This window comes from Mustela lutreola, chromosome 15 (assembly GCF_030435805.1).
Source record: "Mustela lutreola isolate mMusLut2 chromosome 15, mMusLut2.pri, whole genome shotgun sequence".
NCBI lineage: Eukaryota > Metazoa > Chordata > Mammalia > Carnivora > Mustelidae > Mustela > Mustela lutreola.
Window position 1 is genome coordinate 44,527,553 of NC_081304.1, and position 27,389 is coordinate 44,554,941.

The 27,389-nt window shown below is 42.8% G+C and overlaps 1 protein-coding gene across 1 annotated transcript in view; it reads left to right on the plus strand.

Moving 5' to 3' along the window:
- The window catches only part of VPS53 (VPS53 subunit of GARP complex), a 139,888-nt gene that overhangs the window by 49,649 nt on the left and 62,850 nt on the right, over positions 1 to 27,389 (plus strand). Inside the window, exons 8-12 of the mRNA XM_059148582.1 lie at positions 3,183 to 3,261; positions 5,838 to 5,981; positions 6,870 to 7,012; positions 9,921 to 10,062; positions 22,485 to 22,586. Coding sequence (XP_059004565.1) covers positions 3,183 to 3,261; positions 5,838 to 5,981; positions 6,870 to 7,012; positions 9,921 to 10,062; positions 22,485 to 22,586 — 610 coding nt within the window. The remainder of the gene's footprint in view (positions 1 to 3,182; positions 3,262 to 5,837; positions 5,982 to 6,869; positions 7,013 to 9,920; positions 10,063 to 22,484; positions 22,587 to 27,389) is intronic.

Genomic DNA, 27,389 nt, shown 5'->3' on the forward strand with positions numbered 1-27,389 from the left:
ATCACACTTAAGATTCTGGATTCGGATTCTTTAGAAAGCCTGTCTGTTTGGAAATAGAGCATCTGACTAATCTGACTCATTAGCCATTCTGTCCAGGACAGACTGTGTGTTTAGGAGGTCAGTTCATTGTGAAGTCCTGAGGGTATTTCCGTTGGGGCATTTACAAGGTAATGGAAGCATCAGGATTACTTTATCTACAAATGTCTAAATAATTTTCATAATTTGCTGTATCCTTCTGCTTCCACCCACTGTACAAACTGATAGCACATGTAGGAAAGGTCACCTTTGTTTTTTGTTTTTGTTTTTTAAGTTTATTTGTCTAAGAGAGAGAGGGAACACAAGCAGGGGGAGCAGCAGGCAGAAAGAGAAGCAGGCTCCCTGGTGAGCAAGGAACCCGATGCGGGACTGGATGCCAGGACCCTGGGATCATGACCTGAGCCGAAGGCAGACTCTTAACCCACTGAGCCACCTAGGCGTCCCAGGAAAGGTCATCTTTGAACAGTCCTTCGTCAGATGGTATGGCAGGTGCTAGAAGTCATTGGTTGACCTTCCTTTCTGAGGAGCATAGTGACTCCTTTGTTTTCTAAGTATGATCAACCCTGAGTTGTCACCATCTAAGTGGATGACTTACTTGGATACCGGGAGGAATTTTTATTTACTCTCTTCTCTGTTAGTTGTAGATAGGTTTCTTAATCATTCTTACGAAAATCAGGATAGCTCAACTCTTCTGCTACCAGCATCTCAGCTGGTCCCATCTGTTTACCATAGGAACTTCCTTTTCCTCGTTAGCAGAGGAAGGAGTGTGGCCGAAGATGTGTTCTTTTAGTGTTGACTTCTTTCTAGGATCCTGTTGAGGCAACTGGTGGTAAAGACTGCTGTTCACGTCTCACCCTGAAAATGCATGGAGGCCTGGTTGGGGTTTATAGATGTCGTCACTAACATCAGTAAGGGGGACATGGTTGCTCTTTCATCCAAGTCATCGACGGACACTTGGAAAACTATGCTTGGAAACACTTACATTCCATGGAAACGTTTATGTTCCAAAGCCCACTCTTCTGCTCCTGTGTTAGCCATAGGTCTCGCTTTCAGTCACCAGTGCAGGGGTCTGCTGTTGCCAGCTCGCCATGAAGGTGGGTGCAGAGGCATAAGCAGTCCCCCTGAGGACAGGGAGAGGCATCCGGTCCAGGCCTGCATCCCCACCCTCTTACTTCACAAATCTTCTCAGTTGTGGCCCAGGTAAGGGAAATGACTTGTTTACATGTGGCTCGCTGGTGGCAGAGCTAAGTCTAGACTATCTCAAGATGTGACTTTGGAAATGGACTGAAGAAGACGATAGGGGGATCTGCCAGTCATACTCTTGTACTTCCCCTGTCTTCTGCACTCTGGAAGTACCCAGCCTTACCATAGGCTCTGGCTGTCTCAGGCACCCCAGCTTTTGCTGGGTGGAGTTGGGGGGAGGGGGGAGGGTGTAAAGGGCAGAGGAACCTTCATACCACTGAGGTGCTCAGGAGCCATGAAAGTATGACCGGGAATGTCCCTGACGGGGGGGTAGAACTTCCCCTCCAGGAACTGTCCCTGTGTCTTGGGAGGAACTGGTGCTCTCTCTTTGTGGTGCCAAGAGGCAAGCAGGAGCAGAAGGGCCAGAGGCTCTGGAAGCTCTGTCTTGTGATCGGGCCCAGGGGAGGCTGTCTGCCTGGCCCATTATGTGGAGTCACAAGACCTCTGAGGTAGTTTTACAGAAGCATGTTCTCTGCTCTCCTGTCAGAGCTCACACTCAGGGCATATTTCCCACTGTGCATTCGGCATCTTGAGGTGGCTGGTCCTGCTTATGATCTGGGGGCCGCTCCGGTAACAGCCTTATCTCTGTCACTGAGTGACTAAAGAGGCTACAAAGCCACCTGTAAGAGTGGTTTTAAAAGTTTTGAAGATGGTGAAAAAACCCTGAAAAGTACCTGGAGTAAAGCATAATTATAACGATGCCACAGAAAAAAACCAGATTGTTTGGGGTCCTGCCTATCCCCTCATTTAAAAAAAAAATTTCTCAGTTGATTGCCAGCCACTGCTGAATAGCCCAAGAAACTGTGGTTTTGAGCTATTTGCTATTTCTAGAAACTTCAAAAGTTAATTCCAAAGTAACAGGGTGGAGACCAAAAAAGGAAGAACATGATTTTATGGCGCTTCTAGCAAGGGTAAAATATTTGCCTCAGGCTCAGGGCAGTAAGCTCTGTGAGAATGGCTGGCGGGAGGCATCCAGCTCCCCGGCCCGGGGGAGGACGTGATCATTGCAGGTGGTGCTGACACGCACAGTTCCTTTCTCATGCCAGCTGCTTCTCCTCTCTCCTCTCAGCCGACAAGTATTTTTGAGCTCCTGGTAGACACACAAATGCCAGGTTAGGTACTGACCTCTCCTTTTGAGCTCATTTTTGTTGTCAGCCAGGCTTCTGAGTGAACTTCAGCCTTCATTCAGTGGCCTTCACTCCCAAGTAACAGCTCATTTTGTCTTTCGAATCTTCTTCTTTTTACTTTAGGAAACATTCCTTTTGCTCATTTGTTGCTGTTGTTTTAAGATTTTATTTATTTATTTATTTATTTATTTGAGCAAGGGAGTGCACAAGAGCAGGAGGGAGAGGGAGAGAGAACCAACCCAGGGCTTGATCACACCACCACAAGATCATGACCTGAGCCAAATTGATTCGGAGGGTTAACTCACTAAGCCACCCAGGTGCCCCTTCTTTTGTTCATTTGTTAAAATTTAGGATCCTGATGTTGACTTAAGGATTGAAAAAGCAGCATCTCTGAGGCAGGTTGGAGTCCTCCTGTGTTCTGGACTCCAAGGAGCAGGGATGCAGCCCTAGCAGTAATCCAACATGGATTTCTATTGGATTGGGGGTTCTTCTGTAGCATTTTCTCATGGCGTGACTACCCTCTGATGACACCTTAGAAAGATAAACATATACTCCCTTACACCAGGCGAGGGTTAGCCTAGAAAAATTTTAGGATATAGAAAATCCATCATGGCAATAAATCAGATGCCTGGGTCCTGGTCATAAAGCCGCTACTAACTAGTGTGTGACCTCTCTTCTCTAGCCACCACCCAATCTGAGCCCAATCGATCTTTGCATACTTACTTACGGATATATGAAAATGACACCAGGCAATAACATGTTCTCTTTTCCCTGCAGAGTGAAGGCTGCCCAGACTGAGTTAGGACAGCAAATCCTGGCTGATTTTGAAGAAGCATTTCCTTCCCAGGGCACCAAGGTATTATTATCCATCCTGTCTTAGAAGTTATCACCATTCTTTCCTAATTCACATTCTCTGCCGTGACTTCCTTTACCATTCCAAAAGTGCCTGCTGGCAGCCATAAGTCTGTCTGCTAGAGGTTTGGGGTGATGAGACCATCCTTGATTTTAAATATCCCAAAGCGATGTTGGTTCTTTATCTGTGGTCTTCAGCATCAAAGAGCGAGGATTTATTTTGGTTTAATTTAATATGTGTCAAACCTAGTATCTCATCTGCCCAGCAAATTTCTTTTTTCTCATGCCTGTGTTAAAAAAAAATTTTTTTTCAAGCCGCAGTGTTTTTTAGAATCGTTACATAACTTACTGGTTTCAGTTTGGTGAAGAGACAGCTGGGAGGAGCATCCACAGGCTTATGTAACTCTCAGAGTGACACAGGAGACTCACTTTTAATGATCAGAAGCCTGTTCTTTGGGATTAATCCCTTTAACTCTCGCTGGTGGCATGGCTGTTTGTGTTGTGTCTGCGAAGGCTCTGGTATTTTGCTTGTGGGCTACGGTTACACTTCTCCCATAACAAGCTTTGCCTCACTTGGCTGTCACTGTGCCTGGGTAGCTGCTTTTAGCTCTATCTTTCAAATTGTAGCAGATGTAATCTTAATGCTTTGCATGTGTTGGGGAGAAAAGAACCTTTAGAAGCTTTTTTTCTCTATTATTTGAGCTATTTCAAGAGAAAGAATTATTCAACACAGAAATGAACTAGAGCACACACAGGCAAGCAGCGTTCCTCACTGCACTTGGCAAGTAGAGGTGGCGGTATATGTTCATTTACTGAGCCAAGGGACATTTCCTGGACCTGCTTTATAATTCAGTAACTGGAAATATCTTGATCATTTTTCTTTGTGCTCCATGAAAGAAACTTAGGAAGTAGGTGGGGGTAGGTGCCCCGGCTTTGTAGATTACTTCCTATAGGAAACGTGCTCTGGATTTTAATGTCTGCATAGGTTAATGGCTGCCTTCTAGTAATCAGTTATTTTATTTGTAAAATGTGTTCCTCTCAGGACTTTATATTCTTTATTCATTTGCTATAACTGTGGGGAGTGGATGTTGGAAAGCCATTCTTTTAAAAGGCATTGCAGGACATTCACAAATTATAAACTGTTCTTAGCCCAGACTGTTCTTAGCCCAGAGTCTGCTATACTATACTCTGGTATCTAGCCCAGTTTCATGGAGCTTCAGAAAGATATGAATGAAGCCTAGCTTTATGGTTTAGAAGAAACGAGTCATGACCTACTTTATATCTTTTTCTCAGATCTCACCAGGCAGATGAAGTTAAAATGGTTTTCTTTAACAACTTGCTTACTTTTTCTGTGGCTAGGTAACTTAATTTTTTTTTTAAGTTTTGTATTCTCCTTTTCAGTGACTGATCTTTTCTTAAAGGCCTTGTGTTGCTATTCCTATTTCACAAATAAAATTTGTGTAAGGTAAAAATTGTACAAGGTAACCTACTAAGCCCTTTTTAAATGAAAATATCTGAATCCATGAGCCCATAGGTTTCGGCTTCTGTGACTTCTCTGTCAGATCAAACACTTTCATCCAGAAGCAAGAGGTGGGCAGTCAGAGCATTCAAAAGATAGCATAACAACCATTCAACACAGAGTGAGTCAGCATCCTAACAATTTAGCTCTCAGGCAGCTTAGTAACACTTAACAAAACTCTTGAACTTCGGTCAAGACAGACACATTATTGGACAGAGTTTACCCAAAAGAGTCATAAAGATTTGGAAGAATGTTAATCATCACCTAATTGAAGTCCTTTTTTTTTTTTTAATTTAATTTTCGGATGAGTTTCAGTAATTGCGCCAAAGCCACACAGCTATCTAGTCAAGCCAAGAGTAGATTCCAGGTGTTCTTTTTGTTCTAGTCCACCCCGCCAACCATGTTCATTCAGTGAGTTACTTTAAAGAAAAGTTGGCTAGATTGCATTCATTGCCTTCAGTAACAACAAAGGCCTTCCCATCGTGATGGATCAATATAGCCCCTCAGAAGGCAGTAGCCTTCTAATGCCTTTCAGATCAAGGGACCAGTATACTAATATTTTACTTCTGGCTACCTGCCTCGGTTGTTGACAGCCAAACAAGTCTGGCAGTTTGGAACCTGGTTTTAGATTTTAAATGCCACTGCACTGTTTGGGACAAATATGGCACTTTAAGAATAGGAGTCGGAGTTTGGAATCAGGGGAAAGTGGCATGTGGGGAGTAAGAGTGGTGTCCTTCTGGACATGTGGCTCTTCACCAAGGCGATTTCAGTTTTTGTATTCAGAAAGCAAAATTTCCTATGACCATTGCTGGCCCTGTTTCCACAGTGTCTCCTTGCTGATTCGCAGAGTAGCTTTTGTATTGGCTACTACATACTAGCTTAATCATTCTTTCATTGAGTAGCAAGTAACTAAAATATCCATCCACAGCAAAAGAATAAGTGTCAGGGGAATGGAAGTAATAATAACTTCAAGAGAGGAACAAGAAGTAGCAGCTGTCAGAGTCCTGGAGAATGAAAGGTTGTTTCAGGCTCTTGAACTGCTGTGTTGTTTGTTTTACCAGAGGCCAGGAGGACCCAGCAATGTCCTACGGGATGCATGTCTGGTTGCTAATATTTTGGATCCTAGAATCAAACAAGAAATCATCAAAAAGTTTATTAAACAGCATCTGTCAGAATATCTAGTACTTTTTCAAGAAAACCAAGATGTAAGTATTAACCAAATGAAATTGATGTGACATTTGAATTTTATTGAAAATTAAATACCTCGAGTCTGCTGATTCATATTTTAATAGTATTACTGCCTTAAAATGTTGATGTTGAACTGTGAATTTTAGGGGCTGACTCTACAGTTCAATGGTTCCTTTTTTTTTTTTTTTTTTAAGACTTTTTTATTTATCTGACAGAGAGAGACCAAGCGGGCAGAAAGACAGGCAGAGAGAGAGAGAGAGGAGGAAGCAGGCTCCCTGCCAAGCAGAGAGCCCGATGCGGGACTCGATCCCAGGACGCTGAGATCATGACCTGAGCCGAAGGCAGAGGCTTAACCCACTGAGCCACCCAGGTGCCCCATACAGTTCAATGGTTCTTAACCATTTTGAGGTCATTGACCCTTTGAAGAAGTTAATGGAAGCTATAGATCCTCTCCCCAGAAAAATGTACCTGTGCATAAAACTTCACATACCACTTCAGGAAATTTCCAGATCCCTGAAATCTAATCATAGAGCCAAGTTAAGAACCTCTGGATCAAGTGAAAAAGTAGCCCATATTCTTTAAAACTGTGAGAAATAGGAGTGTCTGGGTGAGGTTCAGGTGCTGGTTGAGTGTCGGACTCTTGATTTTGGCTCAGGTTCTGATCTCAGGGTTGTGAGATCAAGCCCTGCACTGGGCTTCGCGCTGGGCATAGAGCCTGCTTGGGATTCTCGGTCTCCCCCTCTAAAAAATAAATAAAGTAAAATAAAATTAAGCAAAATAAAACAAAACTGTAAGAAATAAAGAGATTGGTTGTGTTTTTCTTGGTTCTGTGTTTTTGTTTATTTCCTAAAACTGTCAGCACTACTTCTGAGCACTGTGTGGATTTTGTTTCCTACCTTCCTAAGGTCGCCTGGCTGGACAAAATCGACAGACGCTATGCCTGGATAAAACGCCAGCTTGTGGACTATGAGGAGAAATATGGTCGTATGTTTCCACGTGAGTGGTACATGACCGAGAGGATTGCAGTAGAATTTTGCCATGTCACAAGGTAGAGTCCAACTCTGCTGGTTTTATGTTCATTGAAATTGGTTGGTTGAAATCAATCCCCTGGTGTCTGGAGGTTCCATCTTGTCTTGTGGATTGGGTAACATTTCCACCTTTTTGTTGTTGTTATTGGAGAGTCATCATTGTAATGAGAACGTCTTAATCTGTGCTGGACTCTCTCCCTTTAGATGACCCTTTTTCTGTTGAAGGTCATATTTTATAAATCCAAAATCAACCCCTGAACTCCAGCTGCAGCTGTATTCCGACTTCTCCAACTTCAGAGATCCAAACCTAGAGGGAGAGGGCTTATATGTGGAGTAAGAGTAAAAACTTCTAGAAAAAAAGTGAAAAAGGGTACACAAGAGTCCTGGGCTGGTAGCCTATAGTCAAAGCCTCCTCCCCTCTTCCCCCCCTTTAGAGTAATATGTATAAAACACAGCAGCTTCGTCTGCTCCTGTCTTTGCTCTAAGACTTTCCTGTAGCCTGACCCTTGCCTTGAACAGCTCCTGCCTTCTGGACTTAACCTACGCAAGGCTCATCCACCAGATTTTCCTGTGTTACTCATCACCCTACATTTTCTCCTGTGTCTCTATCATATATATCAGTGTACAGTGTATATATCCATGCTTCTCTGACTTGCTCCTACATACATCGTTCCATAGGGACAGGGACACATACTTCAGTGACACTCAAGAAATATTTCCTGAACAAACTTCCTGCCCCTAATGCAGTGTTTTTATAGTCTTTGGATAGTTAATAATATCGGCATCTGAATGTTCTAAGCATCCTAAAGACCTTCTGTCATTCGTCCTGTCTCTGCAGTTTCATGAACAAAGCCCAGGGCCAGGGAGTCCATTTACATTGAAGAGCTAAAACCCAAGATTGGTGTGTCTATGACAAAGCTAAAGCTAGAGTCAATTTTTTTTAATCCTTTACTTGCTGCTTGACCACAGCAGTGGTAGTAACTGGGTTTTATTAGTTATCTATGCCTTTCTTTTTTTTTTTTTTTTAAGATTTTATTTTTAAATTTATCAATGAGAGAGAGAGAGCATAAACAGGGGGAGGGGCAGAGGGAGAGAGACAGGCAGACTCCCCACTGAGCAGGAAGCCTGTACATGGGGCTTGATCCCAAAACCCTGAGATCATGATCTAAGACAAAGTCAAATGCTTAACTGACTGAGCCACCCAGGCGCCCCAGTTATCTATGCCCTTCCCACAGTGCACAGTTACATCAACTCCAGGCTAATTATTTTTTAAAAGCCCCATGTGTGAGCATAACTCAGCCACCTTAGAACAATTCATGGTAGGTATTTTTCTTAAAATCAGAGAATATATAATAAAGTTGTATGCTTTAAACACCTGGGGGGCAGATTTCTTAAGGGTTATTGGCTCTTGCCTTTATTATTTTATTTATTTATTTATTTAGATTTCATTTATTTATTTGTCAGAGAGAGAGAGCGCACAAGAGAGCAGGCACAGGCAGACAGAGTGGCAGGCAGAGGCAGAGGGAGAAGCACGCTCCCTGCCGAGCAAGAAGCTAGATATGGGACTCGATCCCAGGACGCTGGGATCATGACCTGAGCCGAAGGCAGCCGCTTAACCAACTGAGCCACCCAGGCGTCCCTATTATTTTCTTTTAATAGGCATTTTGTTTTAGAGTAATTTTAGGATCACAGCAAAATTGAGAGGGAGATGCAAAGGTTTGCCATATACTCCTGCCCCCACACGTGCATAGCCCCCCTCTATCAACATCCCCCACCAAAATGTACATTTGTCAAAATTGATAAACCTGCAGGAACAGATCATTACCACCCAGAGCCCACAGTGTGCATTCGAGTTCATTCTGATGTACATTCTGTGTGGCTGTTGTTCTCAGAAGCATATTTGCTACCACAGGTTTAGATAACCTTTAAATGTTGATTCAAGGACAGTTGTGGTTGTCGCCTTCTAAGTCCCGATTAGCAAAGAAAGCACATTCCTTGAGAAATTGATAAATAATTCTCTTGAGGCTACAGTTCAGTGACTTGCAAACTAATTCTGCAAAGAAAGCAGTCTGCAGGAGGCAGGGAGTCAGCCACAAATCTGCCATCGAAGTGGCAGCTAATGGCCATGTTGCTTCTGTTGCTGCCAAACTTTTATTGTTGGAATTTTGGCTAAAATCCTACAGATACATAATTTTCAAAGACTTGCAGAGGCTCTTTGTTTGGTTTTGCCGTTTCTTTGTATGGGAAGATAACCATGGCTCAGTACTGTGGCTCAGTACTTCCTAAGAGCTCCCAGGTCACTGCTACCCCACAGCTCCCACTCTGAAGCAGAACACTGGAATGGCACGCAAGCTTTGCAGGCAGGACCCGCCCGAGCACATGCACGTCACTTCTCACATGGGGACTGTAGCCTCCTACTTGTAGTTCCAGGGTTCCTGCTCTCTGGGTGAAGAGATGGTGATTGAGCTCTTTGGAAGAGGGGGCTTTGTAATCCAGTAAGGAATGACTTGTGACATCATATAAAATATATGCATGTCAAATTATGCATATATAAATACATCATACATCAAATGTATGCATGTAAAATTCTTCGTAAGTGCTTTATATTTACATTATTAACAAATTACAGAAAGGTTGAAAGATCTAAAAATAGTAGTGACTATATAAACAAATTGATCTCCTTAATCCTCGATTTCTTTTGACTAGTGGGCCATTTCACTTTCAAATTCTTATTTAGAGCATGTATTTCTATTCTCCAAACATTCAGCTTGGTAACAGACCTCAGGATTTAAAATGACCACATTTTTTGTGGGGGGATATAAGCTAAAACCGTTTTTTGGGGGGGAATATAAGCTAAAACCATTTATCCTATCTTGAACAGATTTGGGTTTTTTTTTTTAACAACATTCTTATTTCTTTATTTTGAAGGACAGAACTTGCCAAGATTATGCGCACCAGAGCTAAGGAAATTGAAGTGAAATTGCTTCTGTTTGCTATTCAGAGAACAACTAACTTTGAGGGGTTTCTCGCCAAACGCTTCTCTGGGTGCACCCTGACAGATGGAACTCTGGTAGGACCTTCCCGAGGGAAGCTGGAACAGGAAATCAGGGGGTTGGGGGGTGGGGCTTCCCTTCAGTCTTTACCAGTTTGGTGGTTCCTTCCAGTGGCTCAACTGTGCAGTCCCTCATTCCAGGGATTTCACTAAATTATGCAAATGGGGACACAGAGTATTGCACATTTTTAGAACGTCCTGTCATCATTTTAAGTAGTGGCTGCATGTAGCCTCACTTACTTAGTCACAAATACCATATTACTTTATCAGCTGTTGATCTGTATCACATGTAGGGTATGTTTTACCTTAGAATTTGTTTTCTTAATGTCTTTGGGCAGCAGACCAGGTCAGTGTGTCTTTGTAAACCTGAAAGCCAAGTATACAAATTTGCATGTCAGAGAAACACTAAAAGATTAAAACAGAAAGGTACATAGGTCTGAGGACCAGGCACCTCTGTTGGAAAGATGGGGTGTGTGTTGTTAGTTAATATCATTTAATATCTATGTAAGCAAAGACCAGGTTCAAAGCATCTCTCTAAAAACTTCTTTTCAGAAACCCAGCCTCCTTGCTAACACATCAATATACTTTCTTCAGATTTCCTCTCCACAAGGAAACCAAATTTTTATGTTTTATAGTAAATTCTGTTTGCATCATTACACATGGGCATGCACACACATGGACTTTGAGCTCCTCGAATGTAGGAATCATGGTTGATTCATCTCTGTTCCCTAGTCATGCAAAAAATACACAGACCTTGTGCAGGCCAGCAGGAATGAGGAGAGAAGGAAAACAGGAGCTAAGGAGGAAGAAATCCAAGTCAAGAGAGTCAGACCTCTTAAGTTCCTTAAAAGTGGTAATGGAGAAGTGATATGATTTGGTAGGAAAATCCTTGGACCAACACATCAAGAGACACTTGTGATCCAATCCAGACCCTGCTATAATTCAGTGAACTGCCTTCTAGAAGAAACTAGCCTTGAATAAGAGAGTACTAAGGGAGATAAACAAGACATCAAACCCAGAAGCCATAATGAAAAGTAGCTGAAAGATTTCACAAAATACAAAAAGAACAAAAGAGACCATTAATGTAATTAAGGGATAACAAACTAGGAAAAAACAGTTTAAGCTCTAAGGCCAAAAATTTATATCCAAAGTAAAAAATTCTTTAAAATCAATAAGAAAAAGGCAAGTAACCAACTAGAAAAATGAGTACAGAGTCTAGCAGGAAATTCACTGAAGAAATACAGTTGGCCAATAAACATGAAGAAAATAGAACAGGATACTCATTTTCTTTTATCAGGTTGGCAAAAAGTTACAAGACTAACAATACAGACTTTTAGTGCTAGGAGACAAATTGGTGCAGTCTTTAGCTACTTGTCTTTATGTATCAAAAGCTAACATGTGCATGCCCTTTGAGGCAACAGTTTTACATCTAGATATGAGGTCTACAGAAAAATCCATACATGGAGAGGATGATGTACTAAGAAAGGGTAACTGCAGCCTTCAAAGCAAAAAAAAAAAAGGTTTTTATAATGTTTATCACTGAAGAATAGTTAAATAAAATATGATATATCCGTATTGTGGAATAATGGTAGAATGTGGGATCTATCTAGATGTATTATCATAGAAAAGAAATCTCTCAGGGCACCTGGGTGGCTCAGTCAGTTAATCATCTGCCTTTGGCTCAGGTTGGGGTCCTGGGGTCCTGGGATCGAGCCCCACGTCAGGCTCCTTGCTCAGCAGGGAGCTTGCTTCTCCCCCTGCCTGTGTTCACATACTCTCTGGCACATAAATAAAAATAAATACTAAAATAAATAAATAAATAATAAATTAAAATTACAAATAAAATCTTAAAAAAAAGAAACCTCTCAGATACATTGTCAAATGGAAAATGGAAGCTGCAGCTAGTATATATGGTGTAATTCCACATGTAAAAACCAAAAAGCATCTTTATGAATGTAAACGTGTAAAAAAAGGTCTAGAAATGATAACAATGGATGTTCTGGGGAAGGAAGTTGGAGTGAGAGTACTGGAGAAGCAGAGAATTATTTTTTTTATTTTATTCTGGTATTTTGTTTGAAATTTTCTTACACACATACATTTCCATCGTTTTTTAAAAATACTTTTTGTTTTCACATGCTTTCATTAAGTCATTTTTCAGTTTTTTTTAAATGAGGGAGATGAGCCAAAACAGGAACTTCCAAACTGTTTAACAAATTCTAATGCGGAATCCACATGAAATAACAGCTAACATTTTTGAACATCCTCTGTGTGTTCTACACTGTGCTATGTACGTTTGTCTGTGGTCAGTCGCTGGGCTTCATCAGCTGTAGGAGGGAAGTGCTATATTCATTTCAGATTTACCAGTGGTCACACAACCACTGCAAATGCAGAAAAACAGCTACTCTGGTTGAAGCAGGGAAGTCAGAACAGAGATTGGGCCTGGAGTCCTGTTCGCTTGTTCACCCTTCACCTTTCCTACCTTCCTGAGCCCCCATGCTCTTAGTCCTAAAATCCTGGGACGTCAGCGGCATCCCGTCTTTGCCTTCTTGTAAGACCTGCCTCAGAGTAGGTGTATTGGGATCTGGTCCCTCAGGACACTGGGATGAAGAGTGGTGGCAGTGGCACTCAGTTTTAAGGTGAGACCAGAAGGCCCTACCTACTTAGGGCCAGTCATGAGAGTATTGAAATAAAATATAAGGAACCACAGAGCATTCTTTCCATACTGAAAAAATAAAAATACATACGTATATTCCTCTGCTTGTTACTGCATGTTCAAAATTGGTTTCTTTTTAGTAACAAGGGAAAAAAATAGGCCATAAAACAAATGAAAACACCCCTAAATAAGATGTAAGTCACAAAAGGAAATAATAGGTAGTGGAATGTGATTGGAAAAAGAATGTGTCTCTCTCCTGAGAAGTATTTGGTTGACTTCAGCACCTGATAACCTTATGTTGACCCTCCCCTCTGCGCTACCTGCGCCGTGTTTCTGGCCTGGTTTCATACAGAGACCCATGCAGCTCTGGGCTCAGCCCTACAGCTGAAGCACTGAGCCTAGACCCCCACCAGGCAGCGCCCCACTGTGTGCCCATGGCTTCTGCTGGACGAGTCAGGGGAGCCTAAGGACGGGTTCTCCGAGCCAGTATTCCAGCAACCCGTATGGGAAATAGATCCCGATGCAGGCTGCTTGAATAACACTAGTGCCAAACACCTGTTTTGAACCCTTTGTCTCCTTTGGCTGGGCCTTACTCACTGCTGATTTTGCTTTTACATTTAGGGAGCTGTAGGATTGCAGGGGAACAAATGGCCCTGTTCTATCTGATGACCACGATAGCCCATAAACCTGGAGCTGTCCTAGGACACATCACATCTCATTTGTGCTAGGAGATGCCCCAGAGGCCCAAAGAGGTAGAGTAATGTGACTCAGGAAGGCTCCCTCTGGACAAGGTGAGCCTGTTAAATGGGATAACAGATACAGACCATGAAAAACGGGAAGGAGCTGTTTTGAAGACAACACTTTTTGTTTTGTTTTTTAGAAAATAACTATGAATGTCAGAGTGGCAGCTGGCCCACAGTCAGTACCTTTTGTCTGAGGGAGGAGAGGGTTTGGAAGGGCTTGTTTCTTGGGGCCGTGTGACCTCTCTGTACTTAGGCTCACTCTGCAGGGCCAGGCTTCTGGACTGAGCCTTCCACCTCCTGGCAGGTGCTGTGCTCCAGGGGGTCTGGTCATGGTCAGCTGGGAACACTTAAACCTTTTGGCTTTTCTTTTTTATCAATTTACCATTTTTTGCCTTATGTTTTGGAAATTTTCTGGCAGAATTGATTTATAAATTTCTCCAATTGTTCACTTGTTGCATCCTCTACTATTAAGGTTTGTGGAGCGTTCCAGATTACAAATCCTTGGCCAGGGAATCCTGCTAAGCCATAAACTCTTTATTCTCCCCCCTAGTGGTCAGCTGTCTTTTCCACAGACTTCTCCAAATCATTCAACTTATTTTTTTTTTAAGATTTTATTTATTTATTTGACAGAGAAAGATCACAAGTAGGCAGAGAGAGAGGGGGGAATCAGGCTCCCTGCTGAGCAGAGAGCCCAGATGTGGGCCTCGATCCCAGGACCCTGAGATCATGACCTGTGCTGAAGGCAGAGGCTTAACGCACTGAGCCACCCAGGTGCCCCAATCATTCAACTTCTTTAGGTCAGACTCTTTCCCCAGACCACTCTTTGTCCTAGTTATCATGGCCCAGCAACCATTTTGCATTCCAAGTCCTGGCATTAGCTGGTCCATAACATCTCTAAGGGTTTTCCCTTGAAGGTCAGTTTCTAGAAAGGCAGCAGAACTCCCACCGCCACCTCACCAGGGCAAGCCAGGTCATAGAGAATCAGTTCACTGCAGCCTGCCTTGGGAATATGAAAATGTCATGCTTCTCACTGTAGGTAATGTTCATTCTGAGCCTCGCCTACCACTTCTATGTTGTGGGCCGGGTGGGGCCACACCTTCATCTGTAGCCTGTAGGCCTCAGGACCAGGGCCGCTGGTGGATTAGTCATAGCCAGTGATCATGCTACCAACAGTGCTGGGAAGAGGTGGCCTGGGACAGGCTGGGGGTCCGAGTGGCCTGACTTCACAGTCTAGCTGCTCGTCACCCCACCTGATGACTTGCTGCTCCTTGTCTCCTTACCTCCTCTCTGTGCTGCCTTGGTTTTTGGGAAATTGCTTGTGGTTACCATTTTATTTCAGGGCATCAGAATAAACTACAAAATGAACTAAGGTGTATCTTGATATCCTGTAGTGTATGCCAAATTTCATAGAGGGCTCTGAATTCCTTGCAAAGTTATGGAACAGATAAGTGAGCCAAGGAGTCATGTTGACCAAAGACCCTCCCAGCCCCACCCACCCCCTTCTCACTGTATTATTCAGTTCCTTTTAAGTCCTTTGCTGACTGATTAACAATTAGGGTGAGCTGGAGAGACTATGAACTCACCCAGAAGGACTCACCCAGAAGGACGTGCCACAGTCCAGCTCCTCCTAACTGATCAGTGTGATGCGTCATCTTTGGCTCTTTTTTGACAGATGCAACTTTGACATCTGATAGAGGTGGAAACTGAAAGAACCTTAAGGACAGGGTTCATCTTGTTTTATGGTACTAGCCCTAACAAGTTTATAGTGCCCTATGCTGTAATTTATTGGAAGAAGTGAGCTGCCATTGCTTTCTGCTAATTGCCTAAACTCCTGGCCCTTAAGAGGGATTCAAAGTACCCTATAAATTAAAATGCCTTGAAATTAAAAGCAAATGTCTCAATGTGATTTAACTACACCTACATGTATTCTTAGTAACTCAATGATGAGATTCAAGGTAAACATTCATATTCAACCTCTAGGCAAGCAGAATAGTTTGGGTTGAGTTTTTGTAACAAGCTCACCAAATTTGGAAGTTGTTTTTTTTTTTTTTTTTTTAATGAAATTTAAAATGTTCTCATTTCGTGCAGCTGGATTTCCTCTCCTCTTGGCTATTGTGTAAATTGCCTTTCTAAATAGAATCATCCTTTGGCTTATAGGGGTCATTTTAGTATACATTTATATTTGTCTGATTTTTAAAATTAGATTATAAATTTACAATCTATAGTTATGATTTTCAGCCATGCAGTTTGAGCATATAAGAGTGTTTGCAGAAGGCTCACTATATAAGAAAGCCCACCCAGAGTGGCTGTACCTCAGTCTTCCAGCAACTTAACACCTGAGTCAGGGAAACCGTGCAAGTGGGGGAGGGGTGGGGTCTCAGCACTTCCGCCACAGTACAATGACTTCTGTCCTGAACAAGAAAATAGCTCTCCTTTGATGTTTCAAAACATTTTATGGGCCCAGCATGCTTCCACTGCACCACTGTGCTTCAAAACATTTTATAAATGGTTTATTTGATGGTGAAGGAATGTATTCCTTCATTTGAATAACATTGGAAGAGATTAACTTCTGATAATTTGTTTCTGGAAAGAGAGTAATACGAGGTCAAGATAGAAAAGGTAGAAATTATAGCAAGAATGGAGACAAGAGAAAACAGTCAGAAAGGAGGACTTTGGACTTTTGGACTTTGTGCTCATTTTCTAAAATTGAAATTACACTTTTTTAAAAGATTTATTTATTTATTTTAGAGAGCGAGTGAGCAGGGGAATGGGGAGGGCCAGTGGGAGGGGGAGAGAGGATCTCAAGTAGCCTCCTTATTGTGCATGGAGCCCATTGTGGGCCTCAGTCTCAACCCTGAGATCATGACCTGAGCCAAAATCAAGAGTCAGATGCTGAACCAACTGAGCCACCCAGGCACCCCTAAAATTGCACTTTTAAAATTCTAAGCCTGGGTAGCTTAGTCACTTAAGCATCTGACTCTTGATTTCAGCTCTTGTCTTGATCTCAGTCAGCGTCATAAGTTCAAGCCCCACATTGGGGCTGGGCTGGGTGTGGAGCCTGCTTAAAGAAAATACATTTTTTAAATTGAAATATAATTCATATAACAAAATTTCATATAACACTCATATTTAAAGTGTACAGTTCAGGGTGCCTCCTTGGCTCAAGTCTCTTGATTTTGGCTCAGGTTATGGTCTCAGGGTCATGAGACTGAGCCCCACATCCATGGCATGGAGCCTGTTTGAGAATTCCCTCTCTTCCTCTCCCTCTGCCACCCCCAAAAATAAAGTATACAGTTCAGTTGTTTTTAGTTTATATACAAGGTTATGCCACATCCCAACTATCCAAATCCAGGGCATTTCCATTGCCCCCCAAAGAACCCCTCCCCACCATAGCACCCACTTGTAGTTTCCTCCTTCCCCTTTAGTAGTATTAGCCAACTACTAATCTACTTCCTGTCTTTATGGATTTGCCTCTTGTAAATGTTTCATATAAATGGAACCCTGTACTGTGTGGCCCTCTGTGCCTGGTTTTCTTCACATAGAATAGTGATGTGTCATGTATCAGTACTTCAGTCCTTTCTATGGCTGACCCATATTCCCTCCTTTGGGTGTGCATTTTGTTTAGCCATTTATCCCTTAATAGACATTTGAATTGTTTCTACTTTTTGGCTGTTTATAATGCTATAAGCATTCATGTACAAGTTTTTGTGTAAGTATCTGCTTTCAATTCTGGGAGTATACCCAGGAGTGGGATTGCTGAATTGCTGTGTTACATGGTAACTCTATATTTGACCTTCTGAGGAACCGCCATTGTTTTCCATAGAAGCTGTATCATTTTACATTCTCATCACCAGTGTAGGAAGGTTTTGATTTTTTCCTCACCTTTGTCAGTATCTATGATTTTTTGGGTTTTTAAAATTATTATTACAGCCATCTTCATGGGTATAAGCTAGTTTCTCGTGGTAGGTTGTTTTGTTTTGTTTTTCCCAAGATTTATTAACTTTGATTTTAGAGAGCGGGGAGAGGGGCAGAAGGAGAGAGAGAATCTCAAGCAGTCTGGGACTTAATCTCACGACCACAAGATCATGTCCTGAGTCAAAATCAAGAGTTGGATGCTTAACCAACTGAGCCACCCAGACACCCCTCTTGTGGTGGTTTTGATGTGCATTTTCCTAATGACTAATAACATTGGACATCTTTCTTAGGTGCTTTTTGGCCATCTTCTTGGAGAAATGTCTGTTCGGGTCCTTTTCCCATTATTTAATTAGCTTATTATTATTATTTTTTTTTCCCTATGTAATGCAGGGCCTGAACTCAGGACCCTGAGGTTAGGACCTGAGGTGAGTTCAAGGGTCAGACGCTTAACCGACTGAGCCACCCAGGCGTCCCTAGGTTTGTCTCTTTTACTGTTGAGTTGTGGGTATGTTTTTAAAAAATATTTTCTAGATATAGTCTATCATTTATCAGGTACATGATTTGTAAATATTTTCTACCATTCTGTGGATTGTCATCACTTTTTTGATAATGTCCTTTGATACACAAAAGTTTTTCATTTTGATGAAATTCTACTTTTATATTTTTTTTCTTTTGTTATTTAAGTTTTGGTATCATCCCTAAGGTCACAAGCATTTACCTATGCTTTATTCTAAGAATTTTATAGTTTTTGGCTCTTAGATCTGTGATCCATATTGAGTTTATTTTTATATATGATGTGTGAATACAGTTTTATAGCTTTTTTTCATATGTCCTGTCTTAAGGGGTTTCTCAGTCATTATATTTCATTATAGAGATGGGCCAGAATTTCCCTAACTGTCCTTTTCTTGTTAGACCCTTAAGTACTTGTTATTTTTTCACTATTCTAAACAAAGCCACAGCGAACACATTTTTGTTCACATTAGAGATTATTTTCTTATGATACAAGTTGAATTACAGGACCAAAAGTTAATGAGTTTTTTCAAATTTAAGATAGCCTCTGTTTTAAACTATTTTCTCTATTCTTGTCTCTTATCGGTGCACTTGCTTAGTCTCCCAACACTGAGTCTTGGTGTTAGTGATGGTTTGTAGATTCAGAAGAAATAGTTACTCTTTGTTTTCATGCAATTTGTGGTGCTAACATACAGATGCCTAATGTAAAGGGATAACTGCCAGATTTTTTAAAAGGCAAAGCAATCTGAAGCTTTTTTTAGAGTAACATATGCTTCCTTTAAGTATATGCTCAAGAGAATTGAAACTTTTCTTATGTTCATACAAACACCTGTACATGAATGTTCATGGCAGCGCTATTGCCAATAATAAAAAATTAGAAACAGCCCAAAAATCTTTTAATAGACAAATGGAAATACTGACACATAACACAGGATGATCCTTAGAAACACTATACAGACTGAAAGAAGCCAGACACTAAAGGCCACATTTTGTATGAAATGTCCAGAATAGGCAATAGAGACATTAAGTGGGTCAGGAGTTGCCACGGATTCGGGGAAGGGGAGGAGTGGAAATGATAGCTAATGGATATGGAGCTTCCTTTGGAGTAAAAAAAAGTTCTGGGATTGGATGGTGGTGATGTTCGCACAATCTTGTGAGCATACTGAAAATCACTCAATTATAAGTCACCTAACATGGTGAATTTGATGTTAATTATATTAAAATGTAATTTTTAAAATATTATGGGTTTTAGGAAATACTGAGTTTAGTTATAAATCATCCTCACTCTTCAGATAATTTGCCTACCAGAAAAAGGAGAGTGAGAAATACATGTTTATTAAAGCTCAAACAGAATAAAACATTTATTTTTTTAAAGATTTTTTAAGTTGTTTGACAGAGAGAAAGGTCCCAAGTAGGCAGAGAGGCAGGCAGAGAGAGAGAGGGGAAGCAGGCTCCCTGCCGAGCAGAGAGCCTAAAGCGGGCCTCGATCCCAGAACCCTGAGACCATGACCTGAGCTGAAGGCAGAGGCTTAATCCACTGAAGCACCCAGGGGCCCCAGAGTAAAACATTTTAAAAAAACAATCTCTTCCTTCTTAATTCCTCTCCCCAGAGATGTCCACTGTGTAATAGTTTGGGGTATATTTTTTGAGACTGTGCTCCAAGCATGTGCACGTGTGCACACGCGCACACATACACACACAGGTTTTTATTGAGTGTTTCTCATCCGATCAGGGTTTATTCACAAATTTAAAAAGGAGGGGTTTTTTTTAAATTTATTTTTTATTTTTATTTTTTATAAACATATAATATATTTTTATCCCCAGGGGTACAGGTCTGTGAATCGCCAGGTTTTCACACTTCACAGCACTCACCCCAGCACATACCCTCCCCATTGTCCATAACCCCACCCCCCTCTCCCAATATCCTCCCCCTCTCCCAATCCCCCTCCCCCCAGCAACCCTCAGTTTGTTTTGTGAGACTACGAGTCACTTATGGTTTATCTCCCTCCCAGTCCCATCTTGTTTCATTTATTCTTCTCCTACCCTCTTTACCCCCCCATGTTGCATCTCCACTTCCTCATATCAGGGAGATCATATGATAGTTGTCTTTCTCCGTGTGACTTATTTCGCTAAGCATGATACCCTCTAGTTCCATCCACATTGTTGCAAATGACAAGATTTCATTTCTTTTGATGGCTGCATAGTATTCCATTGTGTATATATACCACATCTTCTTTATCCATTCATTTGTTGATGGACATCTAGGTTCTTTCCATAGTTTGGCAATTGTGGACATTGCTGCTATAAACATTCGGGTGCACGTGCCCCTTCGGATCACTACGTTTGTATCTTTAGGGTAAATACCCAGTAGTGCAATTCCTGGGTCATAGGGCAGTTCTATTTTCAACATTTTGAGGAACCTCCATGCTGTTTTCCAGAGTGGTTGCACCAGCTTGCATTCCCACCAACAGTGTAGGAGGGTTCCCCTAAAAAGGAGTTTTTAAAGCTCAGTTTCTGCAGAGCCTTGGGAAAGGATGAAAAATTGAATCAGACAGGTGCCTATGGTCTAATGGAGAAAGAAGCCTATACATGAGTATCACAATATGAGATAGGAGTGTGGTGGTACCAAGAGAGGTCCCAGTAATATTAAACCAGGTGCACGGGTCCCTGTGTTTACAGTCATTAGCAGTTGAAGCCTGCAGGCCATCTCTTTCAGGACAAATCAGGAGTTGGGCTGGAATAAAGTATATATGGAATGAGAAATGCAGAAATTGTGGAATTTTCATCTTATAACTGAAAGCTTTCTCCTCCTGGGAAAGGAAACAGTTTAGTCTTAAATTTCAGAGTTCCTTCTCTGATGATTTAAAATGTCCAGCGAGGGCCCCAGAAAAGGCTTTGTGCAGGCGGACCCAGATGCAGATATACTACTGACTAAGGCCAGGTTCTCTTCCTAACAGTCAGACAGCTTGGCCATCCTGGGGACCTTATTGTTCTGGAGGTGTTGGGATCCCATGTGGTTTAATTAGTAGGACTTAACTTGCTATATGAAGAATTTTTCTTTCCTGTATGGACTTGAAACCAACTGTCATCACAGCAAAAAGAAGGAATTCCTTTAAAATTGGAAAGTCGTTCGTTTCTTGGCAATTTTTTTGTTTGATTTAGCAGCCCCAGAGCTCATGGAATATGTCATTTGAGTTATTTAAAATCTAAACCCAAACTTGTAATTCTTTATGGCTTACGACAGCTGCAGAGCAGAAATGAGAAGTGTGGTCTGCTTGGCTCTGACAACAGGGCTCTTGCATAGAAGGCTGAGTGGTGCTGGCAGTTGCTTGCTGGGAAGACTTATTCTTTCATCACGGCAAATTAATCTGAGCAGTAACATTGCCCTCCAACCAGCAGGAGTCTGTGTCCTCCCATCAGCTTTTCCTAATGTGTTATTTACTGGTAGGCCAGTGGTACAGGCAGTACCTGGAGAGCCTCATTGGAGGCTAGGGAAGAAGGCAGAAGCTCAGGGAGCCTCTGCCTTTGTAATTTGATGGACCCATTGTTTCCAATTCCCAGAGGTATCCCAGAGAGGCACGAGAGCAGGGACAGGGTCTTAACTTGTGATTAAAAGGAGTTCTTTTTTACAGAACTTCTTAGCCCTGTGTTCTCACTTTTTTCTCACCTGAGAGTCACTCCACTGAGAGGGGCACTGCCACAGTTCTGCTAACCCTTAAGTCCTAACAAGAGCTCCCATCTACTGAGCTTTCCCTACACGCCAGATATTGCGTTGAGCTGTTCTATGTATGTATCTCTTGCTTCACACACAAGGTCTCATTTGATCCTCACGCAGCTCTGCGTGGTGGGCATTCGGGAAGAGCTGAGGCTTGGAGAAGTAAAGCCATGTATCCAAGTGAGAGAGCCTGGACTCAAACCCAGGTTTGTCACTTATTAATGGTGACACCACCCTCACCATGGCCCACAGAAGGCTCTGCTTTCAGGCTCCTGCTGGCTCTCTGGCAAGACAAATAAATGGATAGTGGTAACATTCTGATAAATACCTGGGTAGATGGGACATACTGGGTGGGATGAAAACATGGAGCAGGACGTCTGTCCCAAACTTAAGAGACAGGGAAGACTTCCCAGAAGAAGGGACTTCTAATCTGAGGGCTGAAGGATGAATGAGAGTTTTAGCCAGATTGGGATTGGGGTGGGGTGGGCAGTAGGTTTCAGAAAGGTGGGAAATGGTACGAAGGCTGGGAGATAAGAGATGTGGTCCGTGTTGTCTCAGTTCTTGCTCATTAGATCACATGCAGTTGGGAGAGCCTCAGAAAAAGCAGATCAGGGACGCCTGGGTGGCTCAGTTGGTTAAGCAGCTGCCTTCAGCTCAGGTCATGATCCCAGCGTCCTGGGATCGAGTCCCACATCAGGCTCCTTGCTTGTCGGGGAGCCTGCTTCTCCCTCTGCCTCTGCCTGCCATTCTGTCTGCCTGTGCTCGCTCTCTCCCTCTCTCTCTCTGACAAATAAATAAAATCTTTAAAAAAAAAAAAAAAGAAAAAGAAAAAGCAGATCAATGGGGAAAGGCATTGAGAATATGCTCAGAAACTACCTGTCTCTTTCTCATATCTGCTTAACAGAAAAAACTTGAGTCTCCACCCCCATCCACCAATCCCTTCCTGGAAGATGAGCCAACACCAGAGATGGAGGAACTGGTGATGGAGAAAGGAGATTTAGATCAGGTAAGTCCAGTTTGCCTTTTCCCCATGCCTCCTACCTTGTATTTGCTTCTGAAAATGGGTCCGCCCACCTCTCCATGTGGCCCTTTGGCCACTGACAGCGTTCAGAGGATTACAACTTTGGTGGTCTTTATAGAAAGCCCTTATCTGAAGGTGCCTTTTGAAAACCGAGCCTTTCCTGCCTTCCTCATTCATCATCTCCTACGCCTGCCAGCCTCACTCTCTGTTAGGTTCTCATTGGGACGGTGACGACATGAGAGAGACCCCAGGATCCCTAATGGAGTTCTCAGCACCATTAGTGAGGAGAGGCCGCCACTCAGGGCGAGCTGAGCACTTGAGGTCTGGAAGGCGTCGGGGAGGCCTGGAAACATCAAGGTCACCACTGGCATATTTGGAGAGTTACTTCTCAGAGCACGCTAGCACTTTCATTTCCTTCGGATTTTCTGTCCAACTCCAAATTTCCTCTCCCTTCATCCTATAGAATGGTGTTTTTTGTTTCACCGCCGTTTTATGACAGAGCAGTTAGAGCAATAAATCAGGCCTTTTCCTGTCTGGATTAGTGATCCTTCTTTTTAATTTTCTACACTTGGCTGCTTGAGCAGTTATTTTATAGTGTTGTTTTGCTCCAGACACCACCAAAAGGGAGGCTGGCTGGAAAGACCAGCCCAGGATCCCCATAGCCAAGCGCTTGCCGCTAACCCACATTCCTCGCCTGGTGAGGGTAGGTGTACAATCATGGCAGGAGCCACAACAGCATTTCCAGGAGCAATTCTGAAGTGATGCAGTAAAATGTGCCTGGTCCACTGATTAAACGGTTTTAATAACATGGATACCTCACGTTTTTATGGGCTTTATAGTTTCATCGTCTTTTATGGGCTCTGTTTCATTTCGTCTTCCCAATGCCTGCCCCTCATTTTATAGGATTTTCTATGGGCTGCAGTGTGTGCAGCTCAGAGAGGTTAAGGGATTTGCCCAGGGTTAGAGAGTCCGGGCATGGACAAGCTAGAACTGGAAGCAAGATCTAAAAGTCAAAGACTAGAATTCCTTCCATGGAGCTCTTTTACTACACGGGGCTGTCTCAGTGAAAAGTGGAGGTCACAGAAACGAACCCCAGGTGAATGAATAAAACTGGAAGGATACCTTATGGGCTATATCCCAGAGATCTGTGGGATTAGCTGTAATTGATTTGAAGCCATCATATCAGCTAGTGTGGGAGATAACAAAAGATTTCTTCTAACTGAAGTGCATCTTTTGCATGTGGAAAGGAAGGACTTGGAAAGGAAGAGTCTGGGCGTTGAGCTTATTCTTCTGGGTGTGTCTTCTACCCACAGCCCATCACCTGCACCCTTTGAGTTTGCTTTGGGTTGTAGTGCCCTATTCAGGGCCCTGTGGCTGTCATTATCCTTGTGCCACCATGAAAAATTACCCCTTCAGCTAGTCATCCCGGATATCATTAAACTGGATTATGATAGAGGCCCCCATTACTATGAAATTTGTTTACTGGATAAAATATGATTTCTCTCTCATGGAACTTTCTGCTCATCATGGAAGCTAGAGATTATTATTGTAAGGACCAAGACTGTTCCTTGTAAGGACACACAGAGTACAAATACAGGGGGTAAAGCAGAGGCAGACTCCTGTCCACCATTAACTGACCACACGGTAGATTTTTTACTCTCTCTAGACTTGCCTAGTGTTTTCCTCTTTAGAGAGAGCCCATAGTTTTCAGACTGTATTCCTTGGTGCTCCCATCACATGTCACTAGTGGGGTGTTGGAAGGAGACCAGGGCTCTGACTCTCTCCAAAAAGCAGTTCTGTTACGAGTCACTTCTATAATGGAATTCCAAGTAAAATTTCTTTGGAATCAGGGGTTTGAGATCCATTTAAAAAGAAAGAACCAAAAACTTCTGGACTGTATGGCCCAGCTGCAGCTTCACTGGCCATGGCTTGTTAGTGATGACACCCACATACTACCCACAGCCTCCTCTTGCTTGTAATTCCTCAGGGGGCAGCTCCAGGATCTCCCTCTTCCTGGCTACTTACTGGCTTCTAGAGTTGGAGGCCTTAGGGAGAAAGTTCACAGGAAGCTCGGGCTGGGTGGAGCCAGAGGTGTAGGAGAAGGCCCCTAGTGATTGTCTGGGGTTACCCAAGCCGTGTGTCACTGCCGCAGTAAGTAGACAGTTGACTCTTAAGGACAGGGTCTCTCCCCACTTGTTCCTGCAGCGTGGCCTGTTGAGAAAAGAGTGTGAGCTTGAAAAAATGTACTTAGTTTGAGCCACCAGTTGCCCATGCACTCCCCAGTGATGAAACAAAAATTGTACCCAGAAGGGGACTGAGGGTGCTCAAAGAAAAGGGGAGAAGAAATAAGGAATTTCTGGTTGAAAAATGTACCCTTCTGGTGATCCAAGCAGTTAGATTTCATCTGTTTACATTGGATGGTAATAAAAGGAAGTGGGGCCAGCTGTAGAGCTCCTTACTGTGACAACAGTAACCTTCTATTATTCCCTCCAACTCTGGGAGGAAATAACCGAAACATCTGCGGCTCTTGGACTGAATTCACACACTCAGACAGGCAGCCCAAATGCTACTGCTAAATGGCTTCATGTGTTCTCTCAGCAGAGACCTGCCCCTCTGGGGAGCTGGACAGTGCCTAGGGAGACGTCACTGTGAGCTGAAATTCCAGCACCTCTTATCTAAATAGGAGCAAGCAAGCCACAGCCCTGAGGCAGCCCTGTGGGAAAAAAGCATTGTTCCCCTTTTGCTAACAGCTCACACTCAAAACGCTGCAAGGGACCGGGAACTGTGGTGTCAGGTCTTCTCGCTTCCAGGAGTGGCTGGCATTAGTGGGCAGAGGCGGGGCAGGGCGGTCACCTGCCTGTAGGGTTGGGACACCCACACTGTCTGATGAGGCCGCTCCCTGAGGGCCAGGTTCCGAGTGCTCTGTGGTGCCTCGGAGCACACGGTCTGCAGAAGACTGACCGAGTTGACTTTGTTTGAATAGCACGGAACTGTTTTCTTTTATTACTTAGAATCTGTCTCTTATACATATTCTGAATGAGCTCCTCAGACTTCTCTAGACCCAGATTTTTATTGTATATCACTTTTGCACATATGTAAAAAGGAAAATAAGAGCCAAATAAATAGGTTAAGATATTGCTAAAACCACTTCACATTCAGAGTCCAATTCTCCTGTACCACTTAAAAAACAAAAAACAAAAAACTTTGTGTTTTGAAATAATTATAAATTCATAGATAGTTACAGAATGCAGAGAGGTCCCATGTACCCATCTCCCAGCTTCCCCTGGTGGTGATAGCTACCATAACTGTAGTGCATTGTTAAGACCGTGAAATTGATTCTAAGCCCTATTTCACTCAGGCGCAAATGCCTATATTTTCCCACACGATGTCCGCTGGGCTAGCCAAAGTTTTGGTGACGTGCCATTGCTTGACTGCTCCACAACTGTTCCCGGGGTTATCTGCCAGGCCCTTGGCTCCCATCTCCCAAGCTTTTTATTGTTATTTTTTACTTTTTAAAAGGAAAATACCTAAATTAGAGAAGAGTTTTAAGTATATTACAAGAACTCTCAAATATCCTTCACCTGGGTTTACCAGTTGTTAACATTTTGGCACATTTACTCTCTCATTTCCTTTTTTTTTTTTTGCCTCCATTCCTCCTTTCCCTCTCTCTCCCCTGTCCACTTTTGCCCCTTCCCCTCGTCTCTTTCTCTCTTTTGGAATAATTTATAAGTTAGCATATATCATGTCCTTTAGCTCTAAATATGTCTGTATGTACGTCCTAGCAAGAAGGTCATTCACTTAAATTACCACAGATCAAAATCAGAAAATGTGGGCGCCTGGGTGGCTCAGTGGATTAAGCCGCTGCCTTCGCTCAGGTCATGATCTCAGGATCCTGGGATCGAGTGCCGCATCAGGCTCTCTGCTCAGCAGGGAGCCTGCTTCCTCCCCTCTCTCTCTGCCTGCCTCTCTGCCTACTTGTGATCTCTCTCTGTCAAATAAATAAATAAAATCTTTAAAAAAAACAAAATCAGAAAATGTAATATCAGTACAGTATTACTATCTAATTTATGGAACTTAAATTTCATAATGTAGCCATTCTAAGGTGATAAACTAAAACATTGTCAGTAATTGGAAAATTGCACATAAATTAGTAAAGCCAAATACAAAATACTTATGTTAAATATGTTGATTTAGGGGTGCCTGGATGCTCAGTGGGTTAAGCGTCTGCCTTTGGCTCCAGTCATGATCCCAGGGTCCTGGGATAGAGCCCCGCATAGGGCTCCCTGCTCAGCGGGAAGCCTGCTTCTCCCTCTCCCACCTTCCCTGCTTGTGTTCCCTCTCTCTCCATGTCTCTTTCTATCAAATAAATAAAATCTTTTTTAAAATAAATAAATAAAATAAGTTGGTATATTTATTTTAAGATTTATTTGTCAGCGAGAACACAAGCAGGCAGAGAGAGAAGCAGGCTCTACACTGAGCAAGGAGCCCAATGCAGGACTTGATCCCAGGATCCTGGGATCATGACCCGAGCCAAAGGCAGATGCTTAACAGACTAAGCCACCGAGGCATTCCTAAAATATGTTGATTTTTTTTTTTTTTTAAAGATTTTATTTATTTATTTGACAGAGAGATTACAAGTAGGCAGAGAGGCAGGCAGAGAGAGAGAGGAGGAAGCAAGCTCCCTGCTGAGCAGAGAGCCCGATGCGGGACTCGATCCCAGGACCCTGAGATCATGACCTGAGCCGAAGGCAGCGGCTTAACCCACTGAGCCACCCAGGCGCCCCTAAA